This window comes from Apus apus, chromosome 1, assembly GCF_020740795.1.
Source record: "Apus apus isolate bApuApu2 chromosome 1, bApuApu2.pri.cur, whole genome shotgun sequence".
Lineage (NCBI taxonomy): Eukaryota > Metazoa > Chordata > Aves > Apodiformes > Apodidae > Apus > Apus apus.
In genome coordinates, this window is record NC_067282.1 from 42,937,868 (window position 1) to 42,960,422 (window position 22,555).

A 22,555-nucleotide genomic window follows, 5' to 3' on the forward strand; every position below is an offset into this window, starting at 1 on the left:
TATGCATGCACTCAAGCACCCAGAGTATGGATGAGTATGTATGGACAGTGCTGTATAGGAGAAACAAAAGTAAAGGGAACATTTGGCCAAAAGTGCAGCATGACAAGCAAATCCAGTCATTTATGAGATGACTGAGCCTCAAGAAGAGATGAGTGTAGCAGCATACCATGCACGCTCAACCCAGGTCAAGGCACTGGTTATATCATGTACTGACCTGCACACATCCAACTTCCTAACCAAATGAATGCCCTGTAAGCCAGCAGCCCAATCAACAGACATGTAACATTTTACTGAAAAATCTGTCTGGAAAATGGGCACTACCATGATCAACCACAGGGTACTAGATAGGATAGAAGCTACTGAATTTTAAGTCCCTCCCCCAGTTTCAAAGGTTCTGCAGAGATAGAGCACATTTTGCTGCCAGAAGATGAAATGACTCTGGCACTTGTGTATTGACAGAGGAACCCTGCATGCCTCTACAAAGGAGTGGAAATTACCCTCATTATATGCACAGTTAAGAGGGTAATAAAATATTAAAACATGATAGGGAACAAGGCAAGCAAAAACACCTCCATTCTTCCTCTCTCCCAATTTATCATCTCTATACCTTTATTTTTAACTGTTCCAAACTAATGTACCTTTAGATGTTCAAGATGGGTGTAAAGGAAAAGCTTGAAAATAGAAAGGTAAAAAATAAAGGGCAATGGCTTTACAGTGAGCAACAGGGTTACAGACCTTTAAAATATGGTTAAAGAAAGGCAGTACAATTTTGTGGGAGCAGGAACAAACATGCTTTTATATTGGCCATGACTAGACCCAAGTGTGCAGAAGTTAAATATATAAAGCACTAGCTCACAGACATGACTATAGCTACTTGTGCACTCTCTCTCTAGGCCCTCCTCAATTTTTTTGCAAAATAGCTTTTTGCAAGTGGGCTGGTGTGATCAAAACTAATTAAAAAATATCATGTGATGAAGACAGACATGGCAGGAGATTCCTTCATTATTCCCTCGCTTGGGTTTGTTTGCTGTGTAAGACCCTTTCCCCCCCACCCCCATTCCTTCCTCTTGCCCTGCTCCAGGCAAATGTTGAAAAGTGTAATTGTTTACTTGTCTCCTAAACACAGTTAAGGAAAGAAAACCACTTTAATTTAATTTCCTGCAAAATTTCATTAATCTCCTGTGTTCTGTCTTTTCCTGGTTCAATACAACATTTTGTCTAGTTTTAAGTAATTGATACTAATATTCCTTGTAGCCTGCAGTTATCCCTCTGCTTCTTGGTTCCCCATCACAGAGAACAACTGCCTATGTCTGAACTTCATCCTAATTTAATAAAGGAAGAAGTTTAGTCATAGCCTAGTCCTGAACTTTACCCATTATAGTGTTTATGAGACAGACATGCATGCATTAGGCTTAGAACAAAATACAGACCATCTTTATCTTTGATACCTATGTGTTTAATGACTATTTGTGGACTTAGAAAAATACTCATGTTATACAATTTCAAATCAATCAAAAAGTAGAATTAGGAACACACAAGGATGCAAAGTCTGGTTTCTGCACATCTAGACAAACAATTCAACAGCTCATTTGAACATGTTAATATTGCTACCCTGCAAACTGTTAGGGTTTTAGTTTCATGGTTTTTTTAATAAAGTACTTAATTCTTCTATTACTCAGTACAGGAATTTCTACTGATAGCAATCAGGACAAATCTCAGAAGTTTCAGTACATAGCCAACTTTTAATCACATCTTCTAGATGTCCATAAATGCCTTTGAAAATTCTCAGACAGTAAAGTGGTATAGCACACATGTCCAGGCATCTTCCAGCCAGAGTGACCACATGAGTTACAACATGCTGGAGTTCAGGGACATTTAAAAAATATTCATTAATATTTCTAGAATATTTGACTCGACAGAATCTACATTAGACTTTTCAAAGGCTGCCAACTTTTTTCTTGGTGATGGAAAAAGCAAAAATGGTAACTGAAAGTTCTCATTACCTTCCACCATTTACTCAATTCTTGCTTCTAAAAGTTAAGACTTAATTAAAACTTCTTTTCTATCCAGTTCCAATGAAGGCACAAATATTTCCAGCTATACGAAGAATTTAAGTGCATTAGAAAAAGAGTACTTGTAAGGCTCCAGCTTTATTGGAAAAACAAAAACAAAACAGACCACAAAACACTCTTTCTGGAACTCTTGCATTCATGTAAGCCAATTAATTCACTAGGCCCAAGCATGACAATGTTTTACAGCTATAAGAGCCTTACACTCCAACTTCTGCAAATCAAAACAAAAACAAAAAAACAGCTGCTCATATAACTTTTCCACACGCAGAATTTTTTGCACTATGCTCAGCTCCAAGCATTTGAAGATAGACAAGGAAAAAGGCAAATGGGAAGTCTGTTCCCAAGACCGTTTTGTGACATTCCATTGAGAGTCCCAGAAAAGAACAACCTGCTCTCCTCAGCCACAAAGCAAACACCTTGAACTTCAGCAGCACAAAGGAAATACTGTCCAACTCAATGGCCACAGCCCCAAACCTTCACTATCTTTTGCTAAAGCCAACATCATCACTTATTTGGACTTCTAAGCAACTCCAAGTACTGTTTTAATGGACCACACATGATGCCCAAATACTGCGGGTGCAGCTCTTTACTGAAAGGATTGCAGCATGCAGACCACACATGGTGTGCTGCAATTTATTTTCATGACACAAAAGAGGCAGGCATAACCTCTTATCAATGGCCTTCAGCCAGCCTCTAAAAAAGTCACTGAAAATCGTAAAGCGGGCTAGAAAAGTGGATGTTTTCACTTTAGGGAACCTGAAATCACTTGAGGATCGATCCCAGCAAAACTGGTTCTTTGTCTCTAGCATTCTGGAGTTTCAGTATAAACTTCAGTCTGTTTATCAATATGAATTGTCTCTCTTTATACTTCCTTGCTCTACTACACCAGAAGCACATCTCAAAGTGCAACAGCATTAGGTTTTATGCCACTGTATTTGCAGTTCATCTTTTGCTTATTCAAAACTTAAGAACAAATGAAAAAAAAAAAGACCATGCAAGCATACTGGATTCATCACTCTCCCTTTGGAAATGGCCCCATTCTTCAGAATTGAAGTAAAAACTTTGCTGGTTAGGACACTGTCTGAGAGTGAGCACTTGCAACACAGTCCAGTGGACGCCTGCCACACATTACAACAAAGAAATCTTGCTGACTTTTCGTGTGGTCCTTTCTCTGATGTGCTTGGCTAACACTCCAGACTGAATTTAAGTTTCCTCGTGACTATTCTAGCCCAGAGCTTGGAGTGAGGCAACTACATCAATATTCTAATTTAGTTAGAAGGCAGACTGTTAATCAAAACATCAAGCAGAGTGCCACAGATTAGAGCTGGATTAAATGCAAAGGCAAAAATATATTAAAATGCTTTTGAATTAAAATTCACCTTTCTACCTTTATTTAAAATTAGCCTCTGAGCTTCAATTCAGAGAATGAATTTTGGGTCTCCAGAAAAGCTTAATGCATTAATTGAGCTTTTGTAAGCCCAGGTAGTGGGAAAAAAACCAAATAAACAAATATATAAACAAGCTGTTAGGACAAGAACATTATCCAGTTATTAAAAGACGACTGAAACCTATGTCTGAAAATACCTGGAACTAACTACTTGACACTGTTGTTCTTCAAGAATAACTGTATGCTTGTTACATGTAATTTCATATGCTCCTTAATATTATTGTTCAATCCAAGTGCATCTCAATTTTACAGACAAAAAGTGTTAACATGGGATTTACACTTCTCTCAGCATCTTCCCAGTCAACATTTTCAGGTCTCTTTCCACACTCCAGAGTTCAATGTGTAGTTTCTTACTCTTGGATATTAGAAAATCTACAGTGATGCTTCTCTGGATACATCCTGATCTTTTGTCTACCAGGATGAACAAAGCTGAACACATTTTCACAAACACTGCAGAGTTTGCATCAAGTATTCAAAAGTGAAGAAATGTTCACAGCAGTGCAAGGATGATGCTGGCAAATACCTGTTGAGAAGACAAGGATACATACCTTGCTGAAGAATGGCACTTTATTCCCTGTGCAGAACAGAAAGCTTACTTGATCAAAGTCTGTCCAAAATTTCAGTATAAATAAGACTTGTCTTCAAACTGTTTCAAGAACAGCTGCCATTTCCTTGAACTGTCTGAAGAAGTTCTAAAATGCAAGAGTTAAGACCAATTTCAGTTGCTTAAAGAAAAGCTCAAACTGTAGTTCAAACTACCATGTCAGAAAAATCACAATCCACCTTTCTCACATTCCCTCTTTTCTCCAGTTTCTATTTGAAGCTTGAACTGAAAGTTTCTGCTTTTCATTTAGTGGGCTGGTTGGCATTTGGACATATTCACTATTAAATCTACACAGGTGATGCCTTATTTGCATGGATTTGGCTATTAAAAGGAGAAGATGCCATAAAACAAAATAGTGCAGATCTCACAACAAAAAAAATACTCAAAACCTTCTCACATGAAGGTTTTATTCCCCACTAAAATAATCCAGGCATCTCAAGTATAGCATCCATTTCTTATAGTAGTTGAACAGGAAGTTTAACATTAAATAGGTTTCAACCAGAATACAACATTTCACAACATCTAAAGGATTCAGAATATCCTTCTCAAACTCCTGCCAGTCCAACTCCAAGGATTTGTAAGCTTGTGCAATATGTTAAGTGATGCATTTGCCCTTTAAACAGGAATGACAACAGAAGTTCATTATACAAAACTAAAGCTTCTGACATGAGTTCACAGAAAAAGGCATAGCAATTAAGAGCCAGTAGTGACAAAGCAGACTGACCTCCATTCCTAATTGTTAACAACTGTTAGGCTGAACCCAAGTTTTACATTTTGAGGCTGGGGAACAGTTCCTTAAACTTAGAATATTCCCTCCATTGTTAATAAGGCAGAGTGACAGCTGCCAATGAAGATGCTAAAGTCTTCATGTCTTCAGTTGTTAGCTTGCTTGTAAGAAAACAGATTTATTCCTGCTAAATTAACATTTTTGGATAAGTGATGTAGAACTAAATGCTATGAAATAAATAATCATTTCAGTTTAAGTAATAATTTAATGCTTCATCTTTGAATGACTGTATCAGTAAATAAGCAACACAAATCTATGCACCAAGGGATAGTGACTCCCTTCACAACAGTGTCACTATTGCTTTTAAGAGACTGAATCAAGTAACAGTGATTACAGACCTTGAACTGTGGCACAGTCATCTCAAAAGTTTTGTCCCTTATTTGCCCTGAAGGGTCTGCCACTTTTAGTGTCACTGTAACATAAGGATACTTCAAAGACCTGCAGGTGTCAGAGCTCATTGCAACTCCCAGTTTCCACTTCATATCTACAAACTGCAAAGAAAAACATTGGAAACTGTTAGAAAGACCTACCATGGCTATTCTGTCATGTGAATGTTTTACAGACAGTAACAGGACATCCAGAGCTCATATCTAAATGGGAAACAAACATGCACCTACAGATACTATTGTGAATACAAAATCATCTGCCCTTTTAAAAGTGAAAAAAATAAGCAGTTTAACAAGTTACTTCACTTAATCTGTTTTCAAGTACAGTCAATAGTCAAGCACAGACTTGACAGACTACAGACTACTATTAAAGTTCTAGAATGAGGAGCTTGAGCTACAGAGTTCACCTGGCTTGTTTATCATTCATTCCTTCGTCATGTTTTTTTCAGAAGTTTCTAAAGCAAGTGGAAACATGAGAAAAACCTCTTGGCGCCCCAAAATTTTGCAACAGCAATAATGAAAAAAAATAAAAATTATGGCATTGCGTAACAGTATTTTAGATAAATCAAAGTTCATCACAAAGAAACTTCAGACAGGTAAGTTATAACGTTTAGTCTTTTATGAAAGCTCAAAAGACTTTTATGAAGAACTTGAATAAAGAAGTAAATAGTCTTTAGAAGCTTCCCATCAATCCTCAGAGAATTTTTTTTCCTCTAAGTCCATACTCTTTTAAACTGTTGTTAGAAAAAAGATCTTAAAATGCAAATCCACTTTTTTTTTTTCAAAAAGGGAAAAAAAGGAATGCTGGAAATTGAAAGTATCTTGAAAAGAACTTTAAACCTACAAGAGACAGACTAAAATTTTCAAGTGCTGGTGTCATCAACAATTCAAATTACACTTAAAACAGATTTACATAAACAGCTAATACTATTGCCTGCCACACTGACTGCTACTCACCTTCCCTACTAGTACTATGAAGCACTAGTTTTAGAAAGACTATGAAATGTGACTCGATCATACAAACAGCAATATGAGAAAACTGTTCAGTATTTAGACAAACTTGACTGTATAAGCTTACTTATTTTGGTAGAGATTTGACAATGTATGTACATAGGAAAAACTTTGGCAGTCAAGATACCAACCACATGCTTGACAACACAACATGGACAATGAAGCACTGAGGTTTCTGAACTGTGCTTTCTGAACACCTAGCTCAACTGCACCTTGGTATTTAGTTACCTGCCCTGCTGCAGCCACATTTCTTGCATCTTCTGACACACTAATGGATTTGCCCTGCTCATTCCAGACATGGCGAATCACTTGGAGCACATGTTTTGGCAGTGTGCTGACTGCATTGCCCAAGGTGATCATCAGTTCTTCCGTAGAGAGATTGTTTCTGGCTGCTGTGCTACAGATACATCAAAAAAACACCACATCAGTTTAATTCTCCACAAATTGAACAACATTTCTTGCCACCCCAAATAGGCAATTTTTTATTTCTGCTTTATCTATCCATGCCCTTTACAACAATTAGGCAGCCTGTGATATTATTTTTTCCCCTGAGTATTTTACTCATCTTTTGCACGTGGATGCAAATCCAACTTTTAATGTGTCTTAACAGGCAGAGATCAAGCTCTGTTGGAATTGCACAACACACAACATTAAAACAAAAATAATCACAGTCTCCGAGTGCTGTTGCAACTTAAAAAAAATGCATAATTCAGTGAAAGATGTGTATAAAGCAGATAAACATTATTCCTCTAGAAAGCATTTTAATTAAACTTTGAGAGGTAATTTAAGTATAACCAAAAGGCAAGTAAGGACCTCTCAGTAATGCTATAATTGATACTAACAGGAGTAAATTTATGTAATAAGCCCTCAACTGAAAAGGCAGCAAATCTAGGGGATAATTGCCACTTGATTTCCTCTACAGAAACAGTTAACAAAAAAAATTGACACCCTAGGTTTGTTCATGCAGATCCACTCATCTCTAAGAGATTATTAATAAAGGAGAAAAAGAGTTGGTTCTTCAAGTAGCATGATCTAATATAACTTAAGGCTTTATATTTTATAGAAGAAAACATAGCATGATAAATTTTTACTGGTATGTTTTCTTCAGTCATATTAATTTTACAGAAAATGTTTAGAGATTAACTATTAATAGAAAAAGACCTTGAATATTTTTTCTTTCAGAACACATAAAACATTACAGCAAAACAACTGAAAACACAAGCTAAAGACTCTACTTTTATCACTGCAGATTTCAAACAGACACAACAGGTTTCTGATCTCTAACAAACAAGAAGTTTTTAGAACACACTTCTTCCAGGTAAAAGTCTAGAAGACTTAGCTTTAGAATTGAGCTTAACCTCCTCTTTTATTATGCCTAAAGCTTGCAGACAGGATCTTAGAAATATTTCCTCTTTATTTTTTTAATTACAAAAATCAAGACAATAAATTAAGCAATTACAGGCCTTCTAAAAACATAAGACTAAGCTCAGATTTTCTTTTTTTGTGTACTGGGAGTTTCAAACTTTTGCCCTTTTCCTGCATCTGTTAATTTTGTACCAACATTTGATGTCAGTCACTTTCTAACTGGGCTATTAAGTTGAGGTGAAGGGAAAAAAAGAAAAGACACGAGGCAAAGTAAATTATTTTGTGCTTACCTAAATAGAAAGGAAATGATGTTAGCTATTTTTGCCAGGTCACCAACACTAATCTCAACCCCAGATGTTTGAATTCTCTGGAAAGAGAATTTTCAAATAATAATTACAAATATAACTAACAAATCATGCATTACTAAAAACCTCTTTTTATACATACACACACCGCCAAAAAAATTTGACTTGGGGAATCTATCCTTTAAAACAGATACAGCTAATATATTAGTTTGTAAGTGTTAGTATACTAACTTACCTGACACAGTTCAGCTGCATTTACACCTGGGATCTTATGGTTCAGATGTTGAATTATGTGTTCACACTGAAAAGAAATTAAGTTCGAAAACATACTTACTGCATATTTTAATTATACAAGACAAAGCTTGTTTGAATATTTGGAGATCACAAAACAAAGAAGAAAACAGATTAATGCAAAAATAGATAACAGGGGGATGCTTTAAAGGCAGAGTGAAGAATTAAGTTGTTGAAATTACACCAAATCCAAGAAAAGCAAATAAACTCAGCCAAGTATTTTAATTACTACCTCACTAGATAATTCTACACCATTTTCATACTTATTCAACAGTCAACCTGTTCAAGAGTACACAACAGTAAACAAGCTGGCTCAGTATCTCATTTAAATAAAATGAAAAAATACATTTTAACATTATTCTATGAGAAAAACATACATTTAAAGCAATCCCCATTGCTTTTAAGGGGACAGGTCCACTTTACGAGTCATGTAAATCTCAGACACCACATAACTAAGATCCTTTTTGCAACGGAGAAAAAACAGAAAAGCTTGAACAAAAAGGTCTCTTAGAATCAGAGTGTCAGAAGTCCTTCCACATCCCAGTTACTGTCCAACTTACCAATTCTGCAAAGAAGTCTTGTGGTATTAAACTAATCTTATCTGCTGCACCACCAACATCTGGAAAAAACACAAGCTGTAGTGACCAGAAGCAAATCCTTGAAATGGTACAGCAGTAAATCTAATCTCCCTCTGAAGAATCCCTGCGTCATCATGCACGCATTTTACCTTAAGAGCAAGGATTTCTTTAAGGGAGTTCGCCTCCAATTGCATTAACCTAACCTGATCAGTCTCTGAAGCAAAGCCTGATAGAAGGGACCCCACCAGGCCCCAGAGTCTATGCAGCCTGGCAGCCCCGAGGAACTCCCGGGGCCCCGCGCAGCAGCACCCACACCGACTCCCTCACAGCTTCCCGGGACCCCGGGCACGCCCGCGGCTGCCCTCCGGCACCAGCAGCACGGGACCGCGGCTCCCCGCAAGCCAACGCCGCCTCCCGGCGCCGAAGCCCCCGGCCAGCCCGCGGACAGGCCGAGAGGCTCCCGCTGGCAACTCCCACACGCTTCGCCTGCAGCCCCCGGGGACGGCTCCGCCGGGCGGCCTCCCGCTACACCCCCAGGCGGTGAGGGCGTCTCCCCCACACACACACCCTGCGGGACCAGGAGGCCCCACGTCCCTTTCCGCTCCCCCCCCGCACCGCACCGGGGCCCGGCCCGGCCCGGCCCGGCCCGGCCCTCACCCAGCGCCGCCAGCGCCCGCCCCACCGCGGGGCCGCCCGCCATGGCGCCGCGCACCCGCCCGGGCCCGGCTTCCGCCGCACAGCGCCGGCCGGGCGCCCTGATTGGCTGCGGGCAACGCCGGGCCAGGAGCCTCGCTCTTATTGGCTGCCGGGCAGGGAGCATGCGCAGCTCTCCGCCGGGAGGGCGTGGGGCGGGGGGCTGTGGAGGTGCCGGGTCGGGTCACACCTGGCGCAGGTGCGCGGAGGGGCTGTGCTCTGCGCGGGTGTGTTGCGGAACCAGCCCAACACCTGCAGATAAACTGTGCAGCCCGTCATCTGCGCAGATGAACTCTCTTCGGTTTAAGTGGAAAATGGCCACTGAGGGTAAAACTGCAGCTAGAACCGTGTTCGATAAGTTTTGCACACCAAATGTAGTGAAGTAAGTTTGGGCACGGCGTGGAGCCCTAAAACGCTGGTACTTCACCAGTTTCACCTTGTAAAAATAGCACATATTCTTAGATTTCTCTAGTGACCGGTTTCACGTTTGCTTTTCCCTTTTTCTATATGGTGATGTTACAATCTCAGTAGATCTCTTAAAAGACTGTCACAGGGTAATAAAACATAACTTGTCACACAGCAGCAATTACTAGGTTAAAATTGTGCATTTTCAATAAATGTTAATGAAAACAAATCAGAAGATACTTCAGGGAAAGAGTAATTATTATGGAACATGGTGTGTGTTTATGAGCTTTATACACTTGAGATCTGTCTGATCCTGGCTTCTCCCCTTTAAAGTATCTAATTAAGTGTGCAAATGTTTCTGAGTAGTATGTATTTTATGACCTCATGATTGTTGAAACACTAGCAATGTATGTACCGGTAAGATCTGTCATAGCAAGGACTTGATTTAACAACCTCTTTGCTCTTAAGTAACTCAATTACATACTTTCTATTACATATTCTAAGAACTTTACTTACTATTTTATATTACAGTTTCTTAAGTCTCTTAGTAGTGCCTTTAGCACTACGACTAATGTTGTTACTTTTCATTCTTTCTCCAAGATGTGGAGATAGATGTGAAGTTGAGAATCTTGGTGGTTTGGTCACTACAGACCATTACAGAATAATTTGCTGAAATTTGGAGTTATTTGGGGGGTGTTTTCATCTACACATAAACATGCATTTAGTTCTTTGGATTTGGAACAGAAAGTGGCTGAAGTACGTACGGATTTTTAGCCTCTTTGCTCATTCACAGAAATAAACAGTGTATCAGAAATAGCATGGCCAGCAGGGCAGGGCAGTAAATGTCCCCCACTACTCGGCCCTGGTGAGGCCACACCTCAAACACTGTGGTCAGTTTGGGGCCACTCACTACAAGAAGGACATTGAGGAGCTGGAGTGAGTCCTGAGAAGGGCAACAAAGCTGGTGAAGGTTCTAGAGCACAGGTCTTACAAAGAGTGTCTGAGGGAACTGGGCCTTAGTCCCAGGGCTCACTACAGCTACCTGAAGAGAGGTTGTGGTGAAGTGAGGGTTGGTCTCCTCCTAAGTAACAAGTGATGAGAGGAAATGGGGTCAAGTTATGTACTGGAACAGGTGACCCAGAGAGGTGGTGGAGGCCCCATCCCTGGAGACATTCAAGATCAGGCTTGATGAGGCTCTGAACAACCTGATCTAGTAAAAAAGGTTCCTGCTCACTGCAGAGGGGGTTGGACTAGATGTTCTTTAAAAGTCCCTTCCAATCCCACACATGCTATGGTTCTAAGTTGTGCCAGGGGAGGTTTAGATTGGCTACGGGAACAGGCTGCCCAGGGAAGTGGTTGAATCACCATCCCTGGATGTATTTAAAAGTGTAGATGTGGTGCTTAAGGACATGGCAGTGCTACGTTAACAGTTGGACTTGATTTCAGAGGTCTTTTCCAACCCAAACAATTCTACCATTCTTTTGAAAATTCTCTATGAAGCTCTTTGTGGCAGAGGTAGGTAGATGCAAACTATGATGGTGGCCTGACAGTACTCTTAGCTAGATAAGGATTGCACACTTAATACGAGAAGACGCTTGGTGTAGAAACTGGGTAACAGAACTCATAAGGAGATGGGATTGCTGCCCCAGGTCTTTCTGGTTGTATGTAGGCTGTGGAGAGCTGAGGGCAGAAGCAGCCATGGGGGGCCGAGGCCAAGAAACGACAGGCACCTTCACTCTTAGCTTTTCTGAATTAACTTGAAAGAAGACGTAACACTAAGTCTGACATGTGTACATCCATATATATGTATATAAAATGTATATTACAGTGTATACAATATGAATCACAGAACTTTTTGAGTTGGAAGGGACCTTGAAGATCATCGAGTTCCAACCCCCCCTCCCACTAGAACAGGCTGCTCAGAGCCCCATCCAACCTGCCCTGGAACACCTCCAGGGATGAGGCATCCACAGCTTCTCTGGGCAGCCTGTTCCAGGGTCTCACCACCCTTACACTGAGGCATTTAGGAATATATTACACCGTGCCTGATCCTAGCCAAAAGGCCAAGAAATGGTTATGTTGGTACGTCCGACATGGAAAGACACGAGGGGATTCGCAGCTTTACACGAGAAACGCTGATTTCAATTCGGTTCAACACATCGTTAATTTTCGGCAGGGTATTCGGAGACGCCCACCCCGTGTGTCCTTGCAGCTTCCAAGCCCTCCCAGCCGACGCGGGGGCCGCCCACGGCCACGGCTTTACGGCTCCGCCCGAACCCCTCCGTCCCGCCCCGCTCCGCGGCCACTCCCGTTCCTCCGGGGGTGCTTCCCGGGAGGCTGCCCGTACCTCCCCGCCGGCTGGCGGCTTGGGCTCACTGCCTTTCGGTTCAGAGGGGCACGGCCGTCCCCAGCGCCTGGCGCCGGCTCCCCACCCAGCCCCGGCTGCCGCCGAGGCTCCGGCGGGCGGCGGCGGGTTCCCCCGCAGAGCAGAGCACGCAGGCCCGGGCGGGAGGGCGGCTGTGGCCCAGGCACCACCCCTTGCCCCGCCGGGAGAGCCCATTGCCGGGGGAGCTGAGGCGGTGGGCAGAGGGCAGCCTGCCGGCCATCCTCGCCTGCGAGCGCACCCAGGAAGGCGTTCTTCCCAGGCGGTAGCGCCTCGGCTCGCCGCTGCGGAGCGGGGCAGCGGCGTGGGTGGAGAGGCTGTAGCGTTGGTTTCTCCTCCTCCTCCTCCGCCCCCCCCCGGAAAGCCTGGGTGGTGCGGCCCCGGGTCAGGGCGGAGGCGGCGGGAGGTGCCGTCCGTGCCGCGCGGCGAGTGCAGCCCCGGCGGGGAGCGGGAGCCGGAGCCGCCCCGGCAGCAGCGCGATGGAGCCGCACCGCTGGCTGCCCCTGGAGGCCAACCCCGACGTGAGTGCCCGCGCTGCGCGGGGGGCGCGGCGGAGATGGGGTGGGGGAGCTGCTGGCGGAAGGGAGGGAGGATGGCGGAGGGGAGAGGGCTCGGCACGCCCCGGGCTCGGCATGGCGGGCTGAGGGGTGGCTGGTGCGGGCAGGGGACGGAGCAGGTCTTGGGGGGCGCGGGTGGAACCGGAGTGCTAACTTCCCGCTGTTTTCTGCTTTCTTTTCAGGTCACGAATCAGGTAAGCAGCTCTGATTTGAGGCAGCTCCCAGTCTCCCTGCAGCTTCAGGCCCATCTCCTTGCATTTTCATGTAGTAGAGGCTCCTGCTTCTCCAGCGAGAGCGACCTCTTCCTCCCGCGCGGGTGTCTGCGCTCCGCCCTCTGATGTTGGATCCACCTGAAAGCTTTTCTGAAACCTCTTGAGTCCCGTAGTGTCATGGAGACGTGTTATATGGAAAGAAAAAGCTAAACAGTAATACAAAAAAATAGGTGTATTCTGGCTTTTAACGTAGCATAATCTCTGATGCATTTCAAGTTGGGTTTTAATTAGTGGTTGTTATATGGTTACACATAATGTGTGCCAGTTCTGGGCCTGTACATTATGGCTCTGTGCATTTCTGTGGATCTGCTTACATCACTCTGTTGCAATCTTTTTTTCTTTGGCTGACCATAAGAAATAGTGTCATTTTACCGTATTTGTGCTTTGCTGCTTATTCTTGACAATATCTGTACGGTTTGTTGTTGCTGGTTTTGTTAGTGTAGTAGAGTCCACGCTAAAGAAGCTTGTTCTAGTCCACAAAACACTGTAAGCACGAGGTAAACTCTTATCTGAAAGGAAATCACATACACTCCAGAGCTGCATCGTGTTCTCAGGGATAGTTTTGAGTGTCTTTAACAAGCATTAGAGGTGAGATGTTGATCCCAGCAGGCCTGTTGATAATGCTAAGGATGGTGTTTAAGCCAAAAGACTCTGAAGCTTTGAGCAATAAGATAGCATTCTTAAAACTATATTGCGGAAGTATTTTGAAAGTTAGGAATTTCAGTGTGTGAAGGATGTATTTATTTTGTTGCTGCTGTGATATACTAACTGAATCTGCAGGAGAGTGAAGGGTTGTTTGATTCTGGGTCATTCTGTACCTGGCTTTATACTTTCCTAGGAGAAATAATGTTACAGTTCTTGCATTATTGCTGCTGTGGATGATTTTGAGAAGTTTTTAATTGCAGTCCTGAGTTAAAATTAACAACCTTTCCTGCAAGCTGTTCTTGAATGTGCGCTACAATTTGGTTTTTAATTTTGAAATTCAGAGGCTAAATTTCAGTTTGGAAGAAAATACCTGTGAATAAATGACTAGTATAATTTCAAATTCTCCAAGTTCTTCTCACTTTTGAGATGTTAACATCAGCTCACCATAGTACAAATAAAGTCCTGTCAGCTGTAAAGTAGAAATTGAGGAGGATAAACTAGTGACTTTATCTTTTATGTTTATGTTATATGGAGAAAATCCTAGAAGAACATTAAATGAACAGTTCTCAGTGTGTTCAAAATCTGTCTCTTTTGCCTGTTGGCTTTGTATTAATGATACCTATCAATTTTGGATGATGAGGGATTATAGGAACTTTAACTTCACAAGGAATTTCTTGTTAAGATTTCTGTACAGAAAAGGCCTCTTGAGACCAGTTAGACTTTCTCCATCACTGTATTTTGCCAATCTTAACTGAGCAGTGGTTGTTGTTGTTATGTAGGTCTAGAGGTGTATATATAAGAAAAAAAAAAGGAAAAAATAGTCAGTGTTGCATCTGAATACACCTTGCATTATTAGTCATTGTTCTTTTAATCTCAATACAGTGGTAAGCTCTATCACAGGACTGTTAGTCACTTGTTACTCACATCCTGCTTATGTTTAAAACAACAATAATAGTAATTAGAGATTCGAATGCAAATTCATTTTCAAAAAATTCCTGTTAATTGCTAGTACAGTCTTTTTTTTTTTTTTTTGGTGATACTCTCTTCTGTACGCTGTAAAATACTCTAGAATTCTTCAGGATTTTAAAAAAGCAACCCAATAGCGTGCCCCGAATAGCTGAAATATATGTGTTTAGTAGTAGTTTAATACATGTTATCTCTCTACGTAGACATATAGCCATATGTTTCTTGGTGGGTTGGGTGGTTTTGCTACTTGTTTTTTATGTTGTCTTTACTTTAGTCCAAGTCTATCCTTGTAACATACTACATCTGTTAATGTTATTTCTAGGTATGGTAGTGGACTCTTTAAAGCAAAACATATTCCAGTCACCTGTAAGATTCATGGATTCTCAAGTGTTAGATTGTATTCAGAACTGTCATTAGGATTTAACAAATGCTTAGCCTGTTTTGGTGATTGTACCAATCATTCCTTTTCTCAGTAGCAGCTAGAAAGGAAATGTAGTAAATGCAGGTTCATTTGCTTTTAATGTGGTTTTTACCATACTGTGTGCTCTCTTAAGGTTTGAAATGTATGTTGTAAATTTGAAACAATTTCAATTTTTGTGGTAGAAATTCAGATCATAAAGGAGAACTGCTATTTCTCAGTTATAGTGTATGTGACCTCTTGAAAGTTTTTCTCAATCTGAAAGCATTTATGTTATAATAGATGAATTTTGAAATCCTTGGTATATGTAGAACCTCTCTTTATGTAAAATGTGTTAGAAATGTTGGATGGTTCAGAAACTGGCTGGTGAGGATAAACAGGAATATTCTTTCTTAGCTTTAAAGATCTCCAGTAGCAATGATTCATTCAGAATACCACAGCCACTTATCTGTAGTGGTATTTTTGAGAGAGAAGTCAGCATAGTTAAATGTACCATACAGTGCTAGTTGAATTGCCACAATACTTTTTTATTTTTCCTCCTCCACTTCTCCAGTCTGATAGAATGAATTGTTAGGCCACGTCTGATCCAGAAAGGACTGATGATTCAGCATTTACAAAGCTTCACTTTGTATACCAGTCATGACAGGGAATGTTTTTTTCTTCAACCTTCAGATGGTGGCCCAAGGTACTACCCTTCCCCCACTAATAGGAGAGAGGAAGCAAGAAAATACGGTTAATCTGTCAAGTGCTCACCAGATGGTGTTTGGCTGTGTATCTTGTTCTCCACTTCTTCTACCACCAAAAAAAATACATCAGACTGCATAGAAATTTTTGGAGTGAAAAGATCAGAAACAAGCTGATTGTTCTTCATCATGATGTCGCTTCAGTCTGGCTTGCAACCCACTATTAATTCCCTAGCAAACACAGATAAATGAAAAAGTAGTATCGGTGGTTATCTTTCTTGATCTCCCATGATCTCTCTTACCTTTCTTCATCTCACACATTGGAAGAAACATACTTACTTCCTAGATAAGGTATGCTGCCGACCCTTGCATTCATTGTATCCAGCTAAGGAGGGAGTAATTGACTCTATCTGTGAAGCTCAAGTACTGTCTTCACGTAGCTCGGAGTTAAACCATTGAGAGTTGGCTGTGGCTTGGGTTTCTCCGGCCACATAGGGCTTACTTTCTGGTTCTTAGTTAACTGCCACAATTATATTTCAGGCCTTTGATCCTACTTTCCTTTTTTTTTTTTTTTTTTTTTTTTTTTTAAAAAGCCATTAAGGTACTGAGTCAGCTACATAAATAGATTAATTTTCATCCATGGATGTCCCTGACACCTGTCTGTGCTTTAAAGTCACAGGGACAAGAAAGATCACAAAACATAGAACAAATGGTAGAAACTGGATACAGTTCCAGTTATGGAACACATTTCTTAAGGGTTTATGGTAGGACAAATACAGAGAATAATTAACTATCTCAAGGAAACAAATTTTGCTCTTCCTAAGAGGTCTTCCCATTTTATGAGCACTGCAACACTATCACACAATCTTCTCCAAAAGAAAGCCCTACTGATCAAAGTAACTGAAGAGGCAGGACCTATGATTCCTGTGTTGGGTGGTAGTATTCGTAGATGAGGTACTGTGTTGCAGTGAGAGGATGTCAGATGTGAACAGAAAGTGATGTCCTGAAAATGCTTAGCTCAGCTTTTTTTTTTTTTTTTTTTTTCCAGTTATGGGTTGGGAGAGTTGAGTTTAACTCTTCTGTTGTAAGCAGAGTGGAAACAGTGGAGATTGTGTGCGTACTTGGAAACCAGCCTGTTCTTTGAGTGTAGCCTCAGAAAGTGGAAGACCAGGACTCTGTTTGTATCTTTCTGTAAAGAGAATATCCCAGAAAGCCCTCCACAGAGCCAACAAAAGGGAGGCATTGAGGCTGTGGCACAGCATAGCAAAGAGTAAGCATAAGGACAAATATGAAGGGATTGTAGATGTCTGTTGAGAGATCACTTGTTGACTGGTGGCTTTTAGTTTAAAATATGTCAAGCTATTTATACCTCTTACTGAGTTTAAATAGGTAGTTATGTTGCAAAGGGGAAGTTTAGCTTGTTTTGGGTTCTAGAGCATTATTGATACAAATGGTTGAAAGGCTGACTTAGATCAGGCTTTGTACATTCTTCAGTAATTGAAAGCTAAGAAAAAAACCATGTATTTCACTCCTTTATTTGTACTTGCTGCTTCTGGCCTTGGCCCTTTATTATGATCTTTTTTGCTCCATTTCGTATTTCTGTTTTAATAACATAAACTAATTGTAACAAGGAAATCCTTACTATCTCCAACACTGTTTAAGTGAATGGGGTGCTATGGTTGGAAAATAAGTGCTAGTGGTTAATGCAGTAGTTTATCTTACACTGAAGGTGGTGTTCCCTGCTTCCACATTTTCCTTGGCTTAAAGGACCAGCAGAATTAGTAACATCCAATTGTTGTTTTGCTGTAAAAACAATATGTATAACAGCTTATTTGGAAGAGTGGATTGATCTAGGTTGTGCCCATTACGAATAATTGGATCACAGTAACAGGTCTTCAAACGTTTTTCACAGCATAATGTAGTGTCCTGTTTTGAATCAGTGTCTCAGTAGCTGCACCTCTGGGCTGGGACATGCTAAAGCTCTTGCTCGCTGGGGCATTTTTAGAGGAATCCTGGGTCAGCTGGTTAGGCCAGCTTCCTGTGCACTGTGCATTGCTGCCTGTGTGATACCCTGGTTCAATATATACACCAGGAGGTGCTAAGTAGTGAGTTACAAAACTGCATGATGGATATGTAAAAAAAATACATACCTGTTATGGTGAAGATCAGGAGCACTAAGTCAGTGCTGCTCTTTTAGACACCCTGAAGAAACTACACAATTGGAAGGATAAGAATTTTGTGGGTGTAAAATTTGTCACATTTTTTATGGACTGGAAAGTGTTCTCTTTTTTCCTCCTTCACTGCAAATTTTGAAAAAAAAAAGAAATTAAAAAAAAATATCATAAATGGACTGTATTTATTATGAGGTCCTGAAATACATCACTTAAGGATATTAAAGAATTTGTTATACATCTTGAAGAATAATAAGAATAATGCACCTCATTAAATTACAGCCGTGTCTTTGCTTCTCAGATGCATTTTGACCTGCTATATAGAGCTGAAGTTTCTACAGCTGCTGCCATCTTGTCACTACAGTCATTTTAATTAATTGTCTGAAAGATGCCTTCACTAAAAAGCATTGAAAGATCATACCTTCATTTTAATTCCTCAGATGTCATAATGAAAGAAATAGGACACATCCTCATAATACCTAAACAATAAAATGTTGTTTGGGTGCTTCCTGTATTTCTAAAAAGGAATTTCTCTTCCAAAACTAACAGTTTTTTGTAATATGCCTCTAGAAATTATGTAAAAAGAATTTAGAGCAAAATATCTTGCATTTATATTTGTATTACAGATTAGTTTAAGAAGACTTGGATACTTAAAGGGCTGATGAATACAATCATCTATTTGTCAATTTATAGAAATTATAATATAAGTGTTTTTTCTGTTTTTTGTTTTTCTTGCTGATAATTCCACCAGACATACTTTACGCAGTTTTACTGCATTCTAGGAGGAAAAAGATTAGCTTCAATTTAACAAAGTTAAAAAATTCCCATGCTTTAATGAAAAAGTTACAAAATATTTATTGTCTTAATTGGTTTATTAGATGTAGTCTTTCCCGTTTCCTAAAGCCATAGATATATTTTGATTTTTACAATGGAAGTCTTAACTGTAGCTTTGTTGTGATAGTGATGCTTTAGTCCACTGAGCAGAAGTACAATAAAATGGAGGCTTTGCTGGTATCTTGGTTTGCATTTGCATTTAGAAGAGGATTCCAACAGTTCTCCCCACAAAAGCTCTCTTTTGCATCTGAGTGACTGGAAGTGTTTGTACATTTTGGCAGTTTTTATGCTTTCATGTTTCCAGCTTGTATATAAATACCACAGTAAAATGTGGAAAACTCAGAGTCTTGAGTACAATGTCTTAGTATTTAGGACGTGGCATTCTTGAAATACACTGTGCTGAAATGCTGCCCAACTTTAATTGCACCTAAATTTCAAAGTTTGTTTTGTTTCAGTGTCCTCACTTTGTTTCTATATGCAAGTGACAAAGTGGGAGAGATACGGCTACTTTGGACAATATTCAAATTTTGCACTAGGTACTTCAGAAGTCTTGTTTTTTCTTACCCCACTTACCCTTCCCTTATCTCCATCAGCCCCATAAATAAATGTCCTGCTGGCTGTGTAACTGTTGCCAGAAGAACTGTTTTAAAGTGCTGAAGTAAAAACCTCAATGCCTAACAGTTAATAATAGGTTTAAGTAGTGATACCAACAATGTAAACAGCATAGGTTTTACCACATAAATATCTAAATTAACTTATTATAACCTGCCTATGTGAGTTTATTGCAATGTCTTTTACTATTAACTAATATTTAGACATACAGACCTACAGTTTGTGGTGATTTAGAATAGAATCAAGTAGGCTGGAAGGACCTCTAGAGTTCCGTAGTCCAGCCATGTTCTGTTCAAAACTTGTTGTGTAGGGGCTTGTCAAGTTCTGAATTCCTCAAAGGACAGAGACTCCACGGTCTCCTGGGCAGCCTATACTAATGTTTGACTATGTTCATTATTTTTTACATTTTCAAATATGTTCCTTATAAAATTTAAATTTCCTGTGTACTGTTGTATGTTTGTTGTTTCTGATTGTTCTGTTGTGCACTGCTGAGATGAGTCTGTCTCCATCATCTCTGCATGCTCTCTTAGCTAGTTGAAAACGGTAATAATCAGAAGAGAAGGAAGGGCCTTCTGGAATACTAGAGGAAAAAGGAGAAATTCAGAAGTGTAGATGAGATGGGGGGAAGGAATTCCAAAAGTGACTTTTTGTTGAATGGACCAGTGAAACACCAAGAAGTGTTGTTCAGGAAGGTATTTTAACACAAGAAGAAAAGAGACAATTGCAAATACGACAACGAGTAGAAATAATGCTCTGAAAAAGTTAAACTAGATGCTGATGTGGTGATTTTGTTGCTGTTCTTCCTCACCTCCTGTAGGACTTCTGTAATGCAGCCAAGTACTTGCATATTTATGTTTTAAAGTAAATGTTCAAAGGCATATACATTAAAAATAGTAAGCAATGTGATAAGCAGTGACTGAAAAAGAATATCTAATACTCTATTGTGCAGACGTAAATAAAGCTACTCTATATAGTATCTTTACGAGAAAGTGAACAGCTGAAAGTGAGTCAGCTCTCAGATGCAGTGTAAAGTACCCTAACTGCTCTGTCCTGTAGGTATCTGTAGAATAAAATGGCTTGAGTAATTGCTGAATAATTGGAATGTAAAGCAGCAAAGGTCACTCCCTATGAATGACACTGTCTAAAAAGCTAACAAAACTGCTTGCTGTCCTACAACAAGAATGCTTTTGTCAGTGGGGGAGTAGTTGCTTCACCTCCTTGTGCATAACTGACTCCTTTCTCTACCAGTATGTTTGGTCTAGGAAAAGACAGAGAGAGAATCCAAGGAGGTTTAATTTAGTTATTACTAAGGTATTTGTATAACTTGCCAAGCTGTTGCTTATGTCATCTCTTTTTATGACCTTCCCATGTCACATCTAAATGGATTTTTGTCCCTCTAAAGAACTTCCCCTGATTCCTATGAATTTGTTTTTATTTCTACAAAATTTATTCTCCCTGACCTCACTAGATACAGTCTTACCTTCTTTTGCCCAGTTGCAAAAGATTACTTAGCTGGCTATGTCATTGTCTGAACTTTTTTATTTCTTTGCACATCCTAATGTAAAAAATAAGCCCTGTGTATTTGTTTAAAGGGTTGTTCTCACTTTGCCATCTATTATTCATCTGTTACCCATCTGGCAGTCTCTTAGACAGATTTCATGCTGGCTGTTTGTGTAATCTACTTACTAAATTTTCAGAAGGATATCTCTTGTCATGTTTTTTTTCCCAGGCCTGAATGAAACCCTCTCCTTAGTATTTTGTTTGCTATGATTCTACAGTAAAGTTGTTAGGCTGCTTGTGTGTTAGGCTGCTGTCATGCTAAGCATAAGGTCTTGCTGTTCCTCTTTAGTGCTGACCATCATTTCTAGTAGTTACTTTCATTGTATACTGAAATTTTAAATTTCTTAGATTGTAAAGTTTCTAGGCAGCTGGGTAGCATGAGTAATGAAAGGCAGTCTGTATCTGTGGAGTTGAAGTTATGAGGAATATTTTGTTCAGGAGTTTTAAGAGCTGTTCTTAGGTTTAGGGAGCATTTTGTTCATTTCGGATTCGTGGGTGTTTTTTATTTTGGTTTGTTGTGGGGTTTTTCTCCCCAGGGGTGTAGAACAGGATAGGAGAACCTAAATTATTTGACCAGTAGCCTTATCTGATCTTTGTAGCACTGCTTTCTTTTGGTAAGTGTTGGGTTTATTTTGGGGTTTTGTAAATTTTTTTCAAGTAATCTTGCAAAATAAGAAATGGTATTTTTGCATTTCCTACAGTTCTGAATAACAGCAGTAAAAAAGATAGAAAGATTAGTTATTGGCTTCATAAGGAGAGTACCAGAAGTACAAATAAATATAAATAATATTTTAATGCACTCTCTTTCCCTTCAGATTTGATTATAATTGTTTTTTAACAAAGTGGTAATTATCCTCACAACCTAGAGGCTTGGCAGAGAAGTTCAAAATACACTGTCTTATGTTTCATCAGCTGGTGAATACTTAACACTTTCCCTTTTCCCCCTTTTCATTAAAAAAAATATATAATTTGTCCTTCTTCCCAATCTTGCCAAGACTTAAAGAACCAAAAGAGCTTGGTGTTACATAAGCAATCCTTTTAGTTTGTTTTCTTACTGTACTTCAAAACTGTCTTGTTTTTGAAACTAGTCGAAAGGTTCTGCAAAGCCTTAATTATGACTTGTGCTCAGACTCACCAGCCTCTACAGAAGAGAGCAACATTTTCTGAAGCTTGATAAAGACACTTTATTTTCCTCCTTGCCCCCCTTTTTCTCTTTGAATTTATGTTTAATCCATGTTTTTTATTATTAGTAGGTAGTGTAAGAAAAAAAGAAAAATATGGACAAGGGTTTTTTGGCCTTATGAAAAGAAAAATCTCCATATTTTACAGTGCAGCCAGAATAAAATACTGAGCTAGCTCTGTGTTGTTGGAGCTGTATAGGTTATTGTAGACACACAGAAAGCTCTATTAATTTTCTCAAGATCATTTAAACTTCTTTCAAACTTGAATAGTTTTTGCTTGCCCTTTTTTGTTTAATGACTTGCAGTGTAAAATAGAAACAGAATAATAC

At 40.0% G+C, this 22,555-nt stretch overlaps 2 protein-coding genes across 6 annotated transcripts in view; one reads left to right on the plus strand and one right to left on the minus strand.

Annotated features, from left to right (window-relative positions):
• Window positions 1-1,434: 1,434 nt before the first annotated feature.
• COMMD6 (COMM domain containing 6) lies at window positions 1,435-12,309 on the minus strand. Of its 5 annotated transcripts, XM_051623097.1 has the most exons (7): window positions 9,504-9,572; window positions 8,829-8,887; window positions 8,213-8,278; window positions 7,963-8,039; window positions 6,536-6,704; window positions 5,249-5,401; window positions 1,435-4,211 (listed from the first exon to the last, which is right to left on the minus strand). In XM_051623097.1, exons 1-7 carry the CDS (start codon window positions 9,544-9,546, stop codon window positions 4,161-4,163), a joined length of 618 nt encoding a protein of 205 aa, XP_051479057.1. In that variant the 5' UTR covers window positions 9,547-9,572; the 3' UTR covers window positions 1,435-4,160. The 5 variants fall into 5 exon arrangements, with proteins under 5 accessions (XP_051479057.1, XP_051479082.1, XP_051479064.1 ...); XM_051623122.1 differs by lacking the exons at window positions 7,963-8,039; window positions 9,504-9,572 and adding an exon at window positions 12,292-12,309; XM_051623104.1 differs by lacking the exon at window positions 8,213-8,278.
• Window positions 12,310-12,526: 217 nt separating this feature from the next.
• Window positions 12,527-22,555, plus strand: part of UCHL3 (ubiquitin C-terminal hydrolase L3) — a 40,559-nt gene continuing 30,530 nt past the window's right edge. The window contains exons 1-2 of the mRNA XM_051623083.1: window positions 12,527-12,848; window positions 13,067-13,078. Coding sequence (XP_051479043.1) covers window positions 12,807-12,848; window positions 13,067-13,078 — 54 coding nt within the window. The 5' untranslated portion in view covers window positions 12,527-12,806. The remainder of the gene's footprint in view (window positions 12,849-13,066; window positions 13,079-22,555) is intronic.